The 12,679-nt window shown below is 42.0% G+C and overlaps 1 protein-coding gene across 14 annotated transcripts in view; it reads right to left on the bottom strand.

The window, feature by feature from the left end:
• MITF (melanocyte inducing transcription factor) overlaps positions 1-12,679 on the bottom strand; it is a 111,387-nt gene that overhangs the window by 51,655 nt on the left and 47,053 nt on the right. Inside the window, exon 1 of one of the 14 annotated variants that reach the window (XM_074835992.1) lies at positions 6,271-6,375. The exons of 11 other annotated variants lie outside the window; for them this stretch is intronic. In XM_074835992.1, the coding sequence (XP_074692093.1) occupies positions 6,271-6,326 (56 nt within the window). In that variant the 5' untranslated portion in view covers positions 6,327-6,375. Of the gene's footprint in view, positions 1-6,270; positions 6,376-12,679 lie in introns of those variants that run through there. 2 more of the 14 variants (XM_074835993.1, XM_074835994.1) reach the window with 2 other exon arrangements.

The raw sequence follows: 12,679 nt of genomic DNA, 5'->3' as shown, positions 1-12,679 counted from the left end.
ATCCACAAGAAAGACAAATGCTTTTATTGATAGCAGCAGGCTCTCATATTCCTTTTTTAAAAAAGTAATAAAGAGCTGTATCAAGTCTAATGATAGGTATAGGTAATACTCCAGATGTAATGATCTAGCTCAAAAATAAAGAGATAAAATACATCTACCTCTCCCATGAAAGCACAATGGAACAAAGTTCACTTATTTTCTGCAAAATGCTATCTCAGGGTTGGATTTGCTGGTGGCAACATTCTTCATAGCTAGAAACCAGACTCAAAATAACACAACTCCCACTTCAGGCCTACCAGCATCTTCCAAGCACAGTAAAATATGAGAACAGGCAGAATAAACAAAAATAATGGCTGTATTTTCAGTCACACCGCACTGCTTTACCAGCTAAGAGCTATTTCTAAGCCACTGGCAAGTGGAGCTTCCCACCAGACAGCATGACACACCCACAGGACTTTGCGATGGACTACAGGGACATCTTCTGAACCAACCCATCATCTGGTTAGCCCTCAGAAGCAAGAGCCCATTTTTAAGCCATTTGTCTAGCATCAGTAAGACAGAACAATTAGGGTAGGTAAATACCAAGCCGCACATCCTTTGAGGGAGGGACATTGGAAGCAGGGAAGAATACACGACTCCATATATCCACATGACAAAGAGTGGTAAGTGCGCACAGTATTTGGTTTCTGATCCTGACTGCTGCAGCTGGTCAATGAGTCCTTTCCTTCCATGGGCTGATGGCAGTCTATAATGATGGAGGACCATGCCTGGGGAAGCCAGCAGTAACCGTGGCTCTAGGAGAAGACTGCTCTAGCAAACCCCACCTCTGGCTCCGGTGTTGAGGTGCTACCTGCAGGATACTGACAGGACAGCTTGCAAAGGAGTCCAGGAGCCAACATCCCTTCCAGCTCTTACCTGGAGGCTGTGGGCACCAAGAGCTACTTGTGCTGGAGCCAGCATTGCTGGAAGTTTTATGGCTTTGTTTAGGACTGATGTTGAAAACAGTTCACGATAGAAATAAGAAAGGAGAACCCACACTTAGTCCCCCAAGAGATCAAACTCAGTTCTTCCAGAGCACACATTCTGGGGGCAGGGAAGGAGGGAGGGAGGGAGGGGACCATCTTGCTATTTAAGACCTGTCAGGTTGAAACATTCGCAGAGACACTGATCCTTTTGATAAAACAAGAGAAAACCTTTGTGGTGAAACTAATGCAGCTGTGGAATAATCGCACTAATTAGCTGCTCAAGACAAGTCATTGACTGTGATACTTGTAAAAAGACATCAGCCTTTCAATTAAGGGCAAAGCATTCTCACATCAAAACGCAGCAGCGTGTTTCCTGGCTGCATATCTGAACCACTTGCACATTTCCAAATCGAGGAGATGCTTTATTTCCATGACTAGTATAGTTACAGATCAGTGGTCTCCTGATTTTTTTGAACATGCTCTGCTACCAGGAAAAAATGTTTGAGCACGCACCCCCAATATACATATATTTATTTATTTATTAATTATCTACATGTATTACTGAAGTGCTAATATTTTCTTCCTGCCCACCAAAAATATTGCGCACTGCACTTTGGAGACCACTGTAACAGATGAGCATAAAAAAGGCAATCAAATGCTGTTTTTAAGGAAGGATTCATTCTCCTCATGTTGAAGAAAAAGCTTATTTTATATCACACTAAGCAGGATTCTCATTTGCATGCTACTGGCATTTTTTACAGATACCTAATGCTGCAAAATTGGTAACCCAGCAGTTCCTCCCACCTTCTTTCATTTTGAACTGTTTCTCCGCCTACCAAAACTAAGTGTGCCGAAACCATCTCAGAAGAGCCTACCCATATGCTAAAATTTTGGGGAATGCGAGGGAGAAGCAAGGAGAAATTATTTTCATGGCATTTCAAACAGCCCCTGCCAGGAACCTCATTTCGCTCACACGATTACAGTACCTACTCACACCAACAACGCAACAACTGTCCTTACAGCTTCCTGCAGGTGATTCAGGGCTCTACTGTTGATTGAAAATTGTCAGCAAAAACTTCAAATAACATGTCTTTAAAAGAAACAATAATCCCAGAAAATGCTGTTCTGCCAAATCCTTCCCCAAAGGGCAGAGACTCTTTCAGGTTTTACTACTTCTGCAATTCTGCTCAATATTTTAATTATTCACTGGAAAAAATGGCTTTGATGTAATAAGGTATGTAGTTCAAGGTCGGGCAATGTACTTTTTAAACAAGTATCAAAAGAGGAGCAGACACCAGCAAGGGGAAGAGTCTGATCTTATTCACATCCAGAACACCAGGTTTTGGTGGCCAAGCAAGCAGGAAGAAAAAGCCTGAGAGGAGATTATCGAATGTCCTGTTCATCATTATTTCAAAGGAGAAGCCAGAAACCAGTGTAGCTACAACATAGCCACGAGCTCAGAGAACACATTGTTCTCTTATTTATACATGCTATAATTTTACACGGCATAGAGGCGCACAAGCCCTGAACACAGGCAGCACTGGCAGTGACGTGCTGCCAGACCACAGCCACTGCCGTCAACGCATTTGAGTTCAAGTAATGTTTTTATCTGGGATAAAAGCTGCTGCACAACACCTGCCTGCCTGACCAGATGCTCCCATCACAAGCACTGCGAAAAAAACTGGACAGACACAGGACAGCTCCGGCCATGCAGATTTCCTATTATTATCCCCCGGGGGTTGTAAAGCTCCTCCCCCGAGCAGGGCGGTCTCACCACACCAGCACTCCTTCCACTTGCCACGACTGGCACTGATCAAACGTGGAAAACTCTTTGAAACTCTGGTATCTCAGCCTCTAAACCTGTCCCACGCACAACACGGACTGTCCTCCCACCCTGCTTCCCTTCCCCACCTCATCTGCTCCTCCTTTTGACTGCAAAGTTCCAGGATGGAATGGAAGATGGTTTAGGTTTCATCACCACGTACCCTCCGGAGAGCAAACAGGAGAAGCTTTGTCAGAAACTCAGTTTTCCAATCAAAAAAAGCAATTAAAAACTTGTTATGTCAAAGGCTTCATCAAAAGAGTTTTGAAAATTCGTATTTTTAAAGCTTTTTGACCTTCGCATGCTGCTGCACAGGCAGATCTCCCATGATTGAGCACGGTGCCATGTTCTGAAGTATGACCCAGAACATGGACACGTGGATTCAAAACTCTCATACGTGAACTGATTCACCCCCAGATTATGCAGAGTCGGTAACAAAGCCCACACACACAACTGATACATGATGTGATTTAGATACTTCCTCCAAACATGGTTTATGGATACCATTTAATTGCAATAAATGAAACCAACTCATCCTTTTAATTGACACATGATTAAACCTGTTATCCATTAGCAGTCTAATAAGCATAGTGTAATACAGACTGAGTTATTAGTTATGAGTGTCATCTGCCAATCCAATTAATCATGAAGTGATAAAGTTTTATTAAATAAATTTAAATTACAAATCCTTTGCACAGATGCCTGGGACATGTTAGTTGCTGCATCCATAAGTTATAATGCAGATGGCCGTTGCATAATAAAAAGCAACTGATCAGATTAAAATAAAGTTTGATTTTTTTGCCATCAACTCAAAAGATTACAGAGACCATAGCTTTTAGAGCCTAATCTACCTTCCCAGACACGTACTGATTATTTTATCTTTGTCTCCTTGGGAAAAAGACAAACTGGTCTTTTGTTGGTCAGTTTTGTTTTCAGATTCTTATAAATTGATCAAATGAGTTCTCTGGTTCACATGCATTATTTACATGAGTTGTCAAGTTTACAAACATTATTTTGTATTAGCTATGCATTTGTTAAGAAACTTCTCTAGAGATTTTGAACTGGAAAAAATTACTTAACTCAGCTTTGCTTTTTAATTACTGTTTTATAATTTTTTTAATAAAGAAAAAAGAACAGCCTCCAATGTAAGGTTTCTCAGACAAATTACAATAATTAAAACCACAGACCAACTCCTCAAACCCAAACCTTCCTCAGAGACGAACAAGAATCAAATAAAATGCATTTTTTTTTTTTTTTCAAAAAAACACTTTCAGAACCACTTGCTCTAGGCAGGATCGACTACCCTGCTCTAAGCAGAGAAATGGCACACAAGAGGGAGGCTGTTGCTCTCCTCTGTTCATGCCAACTGTATGTTAACAGGTTAGTCCACAGAGAAATCAGCCAAGAAAAGCAGATTTAGCACCTCAAGAAATCCACTGAGCTGCACCAGATCTCAGAGGTCAGAGGTAAGAAATAACACAGGATTTAAATGCTTGTGTTTCATGTCTTGCTCTTAGCCCATTCATAATTATTTATAGAGAAAAAAAGGGCATCCACATTTAAGCATCTGACATTACCATAAAACTGTCTTGATCCTTAAAGCAAGCAGATGAGAGGTTGCCAATGTTACAACTCAAATATTTGGCTTGACCTCCAGACAGCATTATCAGAAGAGACCACCACACAGCTCCCCTTCCAACACCCCTCCTGCTCAATGACCACTAGGGTTTCCTCAAAACTAAAGTTTATTTGTCCAGATTCTGTTTTCAGTCTCTCTACCAAGCAGTAAAACCTCAAGAAAGTTTTTGTTGCCAGTATATACGTGTGGCTAGAGCAACAACACTTCCAGCAACATCTAACCTGCCAGCCAGCATCGCCGTTTGCCGCAGAGAGGTGTGACAGAAAACAGAAGGATAACAAAACAAAAAAATCCAAGAGGGAGCCAGATTACCCCCCCAAAAAACCCAAAACCAAAAAAAACCCACAAACAAAAAAGCCCCCTACACAATCTCTTCTCCCCTATTTTCAGCTGAAGCAATGGATTCTAAGTACAAGAAAACTACCAGGGCATTTTCCCTGGGGCACTTTGTACTTCATTCCTAAAATTTAATAATTGATTGTGGGTTACAGCGATGCTCTGCTCACCATGCCAACTGGCTGGCGCTGCTTAAAGTAACAATGTTTAAAAAAACAACGAACCAACAGCTGGCACCCTCGTATGTCCTTTCTTGCCAAGGACAGAGCAATTACATAAACGGTGTGGAGACCTTTATCAGCCTTTATAATAAAGCAAAGACTATGTTTCAGGCCTCTATATGAAAGAAGGTTTCCGCATTTGAAGGTTATGTGTTTAAAGAGACACGTTCCCTGCTGTTACATCTGCTCCACCATCAAACTAAACATTTTTCTGTCCCTCCAGTGCTTTCTTACCCTGACCTGCACCAGCTCAGAGCTACTCTCCCACAGCAGCACCGCTTACCCTGCACCATGGGCTGCACCCACAGAACAACCCCCAACCCAACAGGCATCCATCCATCTACCCGAATGCACTGCATGCACCTGGTCAGCAGAGGGAAGAAGGAAAAATCCCTCAAACATCCACCACGCAGATCCACTACCCAGGAGCTAAGGGTTGAATTACAGATTGAATTAATTCAGTGATTACACTTGTCTTAAAAAAAAAAAAAAACCAACAACACCCTCACCAACAAAAGCCAACCACACGAACAAAAACTTCATTTAATCCTCAGCTAAGAATTTTTTAAGTAGCTGTACACCATTTAGTAGTTTTCCATTTTTCTTCCTGTCTTTAAAACACACCTTCACAAGCTGCTGAACATAATGCTTTCCGAACTTAATGAAAACCTCTCTCATGACCCAGGAGCACTCAGTAAATAATTATTAAGCTCTGGAGGTGGCTTTTGCATGAGTGTTGACTTAATAAAATGCTGAAAGTTGATCTGCTTGAATGCCCATTTACTTGGGGACACAGCTTGCTGTATAGCTTGGAAAGCTTGATTACCACCAGATTAAGGAACAAGGTAAAACTAAAGAGGTTCAATCTAGAAGCTGCAAAGGTCACATTTTGCAATCCTTTACTACCATTCCTGTTAAAAGGGAGATGAATAATTGCAAACAGAGTATCCTCAAAGACTTCTATATAATAATCACTATAATGCACCAAGTCTTTTTATGCCTAAACTAAACCTCCATTACCCCAAATGTGTGTGCTTGCCATGAAGTTTCAGAAGGAGAGATATGTATATATATTTCTTTTTAAACATAGAGTATTTTATAAGTCTTCCCCTCATGAAAGTCACCACCATTATCTCAGCCGGTCAGCCACAGCTCCTGTGGCTCTGCAGAAGACAGCGGCCAGCTCCCAAGCACAGTATTTTTAACTCCCAAAACACAACCTCCATCACAACAAATCAATCACACAATCTGCTCACGGTGCCGTCGCTCTGAGAAAGCGCCACTTACAGACAGAAGCTGTCAAAGGAGCAGGGCATGAACATCTGAACTCTAACAGCTTCCATCTTTTCCCCCCCCTCGTGTCCAAGGGCTTTTGCTGAGCACCCTTGGGTGAAAGTCAAGCAGCGTCCCAGCTGGCTGTGTCTCCAGGGGTGGCTCCAGATAAGGACCTGGCAACTCCAATCCCCACGGAGCAGCAACACGGGCAGCAGTGCCCGGTGCCTGCCAGCACTGCAGACCTGTGCAATCCAGCACCTACCGAGGAAAACAGAAGGGGGGTTGAGGCAGCCATGCACAAGGTCTTCAGATATCACAAAAGGACTCCAAAACAGCTCACAAGTTCAGAGTCAGCACGTCGCTACATCTTGCCTCACCTGCATGAGAGTATTGCACAAACTCTTGATGGAGACAGCCTGGAGCAAAGCGTGGGTCTGCAGCAAACACATATAAATGCCCAGCACTACTGTGGGGCCAAGCATGATCCTCAGACCCACGCCCTGGCAGCTGTACCACCCTCGCCGTCCCGCGGACGGACAACCTGCTGCCGGTCTGGGAGAAATGGAAGACGCGGTTTGGCGTTGAAAGCACTTCTCCCATTCATTAATTAAAAGGGGTGTGATCAGGCCATTAATGCCATCAGAGGAGTGGATAAGGGCTGTCTGTAACGGCGCAGTTTTCTCACGATCTTTATCACCAAAAAGATGAAGGGAGAGGGTGGGTGCAAGACAAATTTGTTTTCTGGGACATAACTCCTTCACATTCAAGGTTCACCTAGGTGAACCTCCACCTAGGAATCACTGGAGGTGCATCTTGCAAGAGCTAGACATGCATCTGTAACGGTATGGAGACTCGATGTGACGGTGTACACACTGTTTCCCCAGTTTCACCTCTGCTCAAACAGGCTGAACCCCTCAGGCAGAAAAGGAGCAGGCAGGTGAAGGCACCTACACACACAAATACCTCAAGCTCCCAAAAGTGTTCCATGAAGGGTTAGAGGAATTTAAAATCTAGCTAACTACATTACCCAATATTGGTTTGGTGGTCTTCCTCAAACTTTCAAAGCCATCACAAACTTAGAGAAGATATTACAAAAAGAAGGGAAAAAAAAAAAAAGGCATGAGATGAATCCGTCTTTCACTTGAAAGCCTGACCTTGTCAAAGGCTTTTTGAACCATTTTTCAGACACCACATCTATGGGTACCTCCCTCTCTAAAGAGCTTACACACATTTGCAAAACAAAAAGCCAGATAGCTAAAACAACCAAGAGGTGATAAAAGAAAAAGCAAAGAGATAACACTCCACTAACAACCTCTGTAGTTCTTGATTTTGTAATACAGAATTTACCTTCTTTTATCTGGGTAAATAGAGAAGATAACATGGTCGCCAAGAGGGAAGATGACGTATGATCACCGCACTTTTTGATACTTTGCAACTACATAGTGCCCAGATCTGACTCCACATCACCTTTCCATCATATCTTGGTTCAGAAATTCTCTCTCATTTACATAGTTGGATAACAAGTTTATTCACAGAGGCAGTCCTGCAGAAAACATGACTTGACCATGTTGTGTTCACAGCTTGTACCATCATTCACATGCTCAGACTCCCTCCCAGCCAAAAAGCCACAACACTCCTCAAGGCTTACAGCGACCCAGCAATTCCCAGCCTAAATTCTTCTGCTCACCCAAGGTTTTCTGCTTATTGACTCCACTGTTACAGCTCTATTCAACACTTTCCAAAGACGAGGAGGCAGCTCAAAGCCTCATCTTGCACAGATGACATGCTCCCTCTGGTATGCTGAGGAAACAGGATCTTCAGAAGCAAAAGGGAAAGTGTTTAGGGAAGATTTTCTTTAAATGATTAAGAACCCCAAACAGTCATAATGAAAACCACAAAGTGAATTGTGCTCGGTGTGCGATAGGTTGGCATTATCAGCATGTAGGACTTGTTGCAGTGAATACTACATGCAAGGGAACAAACATCACCACCTAACACATTAGCGAAGTAACTCTAACATTAAAATAATCTTGGACAGATATTATGCAAATGCTCACTTCAGTCTCTAACCACAGCACTAGCTGTTCACTACAGGATCTGATCCGATCAGGGAGTGTCTTCAGCAACTTCTCTAATAAAGCAACTCTCCAGACTGCAGAAACCAAATCCTCAGTGTCCACAGGTTTTATACAAACTTTAATTTTAGGGTCCTTAAGCATTGTTCATAGTTGTTCTACATTTTTGGCTATTTGTGGAAGAGTTATTGAGGCACAGAGGAGTGTTTTACTCTGCAGGCTGAATGACTAGGGGGAAAAAAAGCCTTTATTCAGCAACAAGTTACTTTACCAACCATTTGGGTATTTACACTGCAAGTGTGATTTGCAATTGCGGGACAGATGTACCAGTCTTGCTGCCTTGGATATCTACAGCACAGTCAGGAAGGTGGGACAAGCTCCAGCTGTCCATGTAAGAAAGCATTAGTGATATTTAGAAACTTGCTAATTGAGGCTAAGAAAAAGGGTCCTTCACTGGAGGAATTGCTTAACTACAAAGAACTAGAGAAAAGATGGCCTTCATTTCCCTTGCTCAGACCATTTAATATGACCTACAACATTCCTGACAGAGGAAGCATCCTCTGTACAGCCACATCCAGCACTAAGGTCCCTCTGTTCCCAAGTAGTTATCCCCAAATCCCAACCACTCCCGGTTCACATCAGAACACCTCAGATTCTGCTCTGCAGCTGCACAGGATGGCTGGGGTAGGTGAGTGCAAGTGTTGAGTCGAGGACCACTTCATCTGCTATCCAACAGCTGTAAATTCTATTTTAAGTTCATGACATCTATATGAACCGCAATCTTTCACAGAAATACTCAGTATTGATTTAAAGGCTGGAGTACTAGGGAACTGGCATCTCCAGAGACTGTTCTGGCAATTCCCCCTCTGCCCCTGTAAAAAAAAAAATTGTGCACCTTGTTTCTAGCCAGAAGCTGTTCATGAACACCAGAGAGAGGGAAAGAAGAAAATAATTACTTAAACTTGGGGTCACATGTAAATAAAACAAATACCAAATCAAAAACATGATACAGAATGAAGTCTCATTCAAAACAAAAACATGAAAGTAACATTTATACTTTCTGATTTCACAAAGTGTCAAAACATATACAAAAAGATCCTCCTTAATCTATTCATAAGTCTTTTCTCAACACCTCAAATGCAGCCCTGCTAATACACAGCCTTAATTTCATTTTGCAATCACCCTTTTCTTCTGCATCTTTCTTATGTTGCATTTAAAAAGCGTAAGTTCTTCTCAAAGAGGAGACATCAGGAAAAATCCTCAGAAATAAATTTATGCAACCAATAAAATCTCAAAAATAAATACAGCTGCTGCAGTTCTAGAAAAGGCTAAAGTAAAACTGTTCAGCGTGGTCCATGTTTTTCACTGTTTAATGTTGTCCATGTAACTTGCTGCAGGAATACCTCACTTTTCAAAATACATTACAGCTATTGGTTTATTTCGGAAAAAAAAAAGCAGCCAACTCAAAACTATTTACAAGCCTTTTTGTTAGACCCTCTTAATCTCTTCTGCACTGCCAGAAGCGTAGCACTTGAATGGCTATTTCTGTTCAAAGCTATATTTGTTGTGGAACTACTGCAAACTCCTGAATCATGTAAACAGTGGCAAGAGCCAAAAAATGTTTCACTGGACTTGAAGTTCACATCTGCCTTAGTTACCAGGACAAAAAAATAACGGCAGGCGCTTAGTTTATAACCAATAAATCCTGCAAAGACTACAGTTAATCATGAATTCTCGTAACAGGGTTTTGTTTAATCTGGTTTATTTAGCATTCATGACCTTGGCAAAGTACCTGCAGGAGCACCCACCAATACTGTAGAGCAGCAATTCACACCTCCTGTTATTTTAAGCTACAGCAGACAACTATAAAGCCCTACATTAGTCAAACAGGTTTATAAACTTGCAGAAAAGTCACCTGCAAATGATGTACAGTTCCAGACTTGCTGGAGCCCAGCAGCCGACTGTATTGATGTCCTTAAAAAACTGTATTATAACGGCTGTCAGCCTGGACTTGGTAGCAGCTGCACGTTTCTGCAAAATAAATGCTTGTGAAACATGCTGCTGAGAACAAAATGACCCTCCCATTTCTTCACCTTCTTAGTTCAGAAAGGTTAGCACTAGAAACCACCCCCTCACCTAGACTACCACTTTGGATACAAACTTCATCTTCTCTTCACTCACCACCTTCTCTTACTCCTGGATCCTCCTCCTGCAGGAAGAATCCTCATGATTCCCAACATGCGGGAAACTCTGAAGAGCCCCAAAACAACAACAAAAACCCAGGCAGGTGCTCGATTCCAACTTCCTACAGATTTCAAAGAGCTACCACTGCAGGCAGGGACAAATTCTATCAAGTAGTCTTTGGCACTGAACTGTAGAAGAAATACTACAGGTACAAGGACAAGCAGCATATTTTTAGATAAGAATGGGAAATCATAAGTGGATTAAGGAAAACCAAAAAATATTTACTTCATTATCCACAGGAAAAATCTGTATTAAATTGTAGTAGCCAGTTTTTGCCATACGATCATTTGCTGAATTCAGAAGCTGTCTGACAGAGCTGCCAATATGTGTCTAATACACTGAAAATATTTTTTTCCCATCCATTTAGAAAGGCTGCTGCAAAGCCACATTCAGGAACTGCAATTGGTTTTCCAAGTACTCAGGGGGGAAAAAAAAAAAAGACAAGAATTATCTATTTTTAGCAACCTCCAGAGCAAACAAGATGATTTGTTATTCTTGTTTTAAAAGCAGATAATAAAATGTCTTGTCCATTTATACTTGAATTATCTGCCACTTACTGTAACTTAAGGTTGTACAAATCAGTCAGGAAGAGTCAAAAGATATTCTACCTTAAAAGTGTTAACCTTACACATCATTATACTTCTGTGCCCCTTCTTTTCACAGAGCTGTAACTTGGCTGTACAATTCCTAATCTTAATAGAAGGACATATATTTAGTTTTGCCTAGAATTGACATTATAGACTAAATTGTATTAAAGCCAGTATTAACCTCTACAGACATCACGGTACAGAAAATGAGCATCAGCTGTCAAGATGCCAAAGTTACTCAATTAACACTTGCACAGTCAAAGCGTTTGCAATCCTATTCAGAAGTTTAAAAAAAAAAAAAATTTTAAAAAAATCACAAAACCAAACCAAACCAACCCAAACCCCACGCCTGGGCTCAGGAAAGCCATCTTCTGCAGGATTTCTTCCTTTGCTAGCTCCCAGACATCTCCCTTTCTACACTAGATGGAGCTTTGTCCCCTCTTCTCCGGCCTGCTGGCTGGCACCACATCAAACTGGGGAGAAAGAGGGTAAAGAGGCAAAGGGTGAAACTCTAACTGGAGAGTGCACACAACGCCTTCAGGAACTGACCGATACCCAGCGAGTGTCTGGGCTCCCACTGTGCCCGCCTGGTCCTGCTTCCCTCCTGCCCCCCATTAATCTCTCCTTCAAGCACTGTTTTGTCATTTTCAAAGAATCAAAGATTTCAATAACTCCAAATCCTAAACCACGCTGCAACTTCTACCAGCCATGAGGCACTGTCTTGAGTTCGTACCACATGAAAACTACATTGCTTTTTCTCCCCTTATAAGTGGACAGCATTTAAGCTTATTACCAGATTACACACCCAAATTGCTCACTGGCTTTCCTGGATCCCTCTTCATATTCCCACTTATTTTCTTTCAAAATAAGCTCTTCAGTCTTGTCTCTAGTAATCTGAAACATCTGTACCTCTACTGTGCCTCTACTAAGGCTCCAGACTTGGATCCACTGACACGCTTTTGGAAAACAACTCATTGATTAGAGTAAAATTCCCCTTGACTTGTATCTGCTGGATTTGGTCTCTATTGTTTCAGAACAGAGTTCAGGAGAAACACCTCATCCTTCTGGTGAGCTGCCACAACTCCATTAGGATCTTTCAAAGCACAACAGGATATGGTCCATCATCGGCATTTCTATGATGAGTTTAAACTCAATGGGACAAAGAAGAGCCCAGGGGAATGTGTCACTCCTCACGTCACAAGAGGCCAGCACTGCAACACAACCATAAAGTAAAAAGCAGCAGCCTCAGGCTGTATCAGATAAGGTAATACCAGAGAGGATGGAGAAGCACTAGTGTCCGTAGTACAAGACATCTGTGTAAGACCAGGGCTCCTGCCTGGGCATCTCTGCTCAAGAACAAGGAGCTGAAAATGAAGTGATGAGAGAAAAAAGAGCCCACTCTATAGTGGGAAGCTAAAGAAAAGTTTGGCATTTTAATCTCACAAAATGGAGGTTGACAGGGATGAGTGTTGCTGTCTATAAATACAGCAGAGAAACAAACACCCAGGAGAGAAC

Source organism: Strix aluco, chromosome 11 (genome assembly GCF_031877795.1).
Source record: "Strix aluco isolate bStrAlu1 chromosome 11, bStrAlu1.hap1, whole genome shotgun sequence".
NCBI lineage: Eukaryota > Metazoa > Chordata > Aves > Strigiformes > Strigidae > Strix > Strix aluco.
This window is presented reverse-complemented; position numbering and strand designations above follow the sequence as displayed.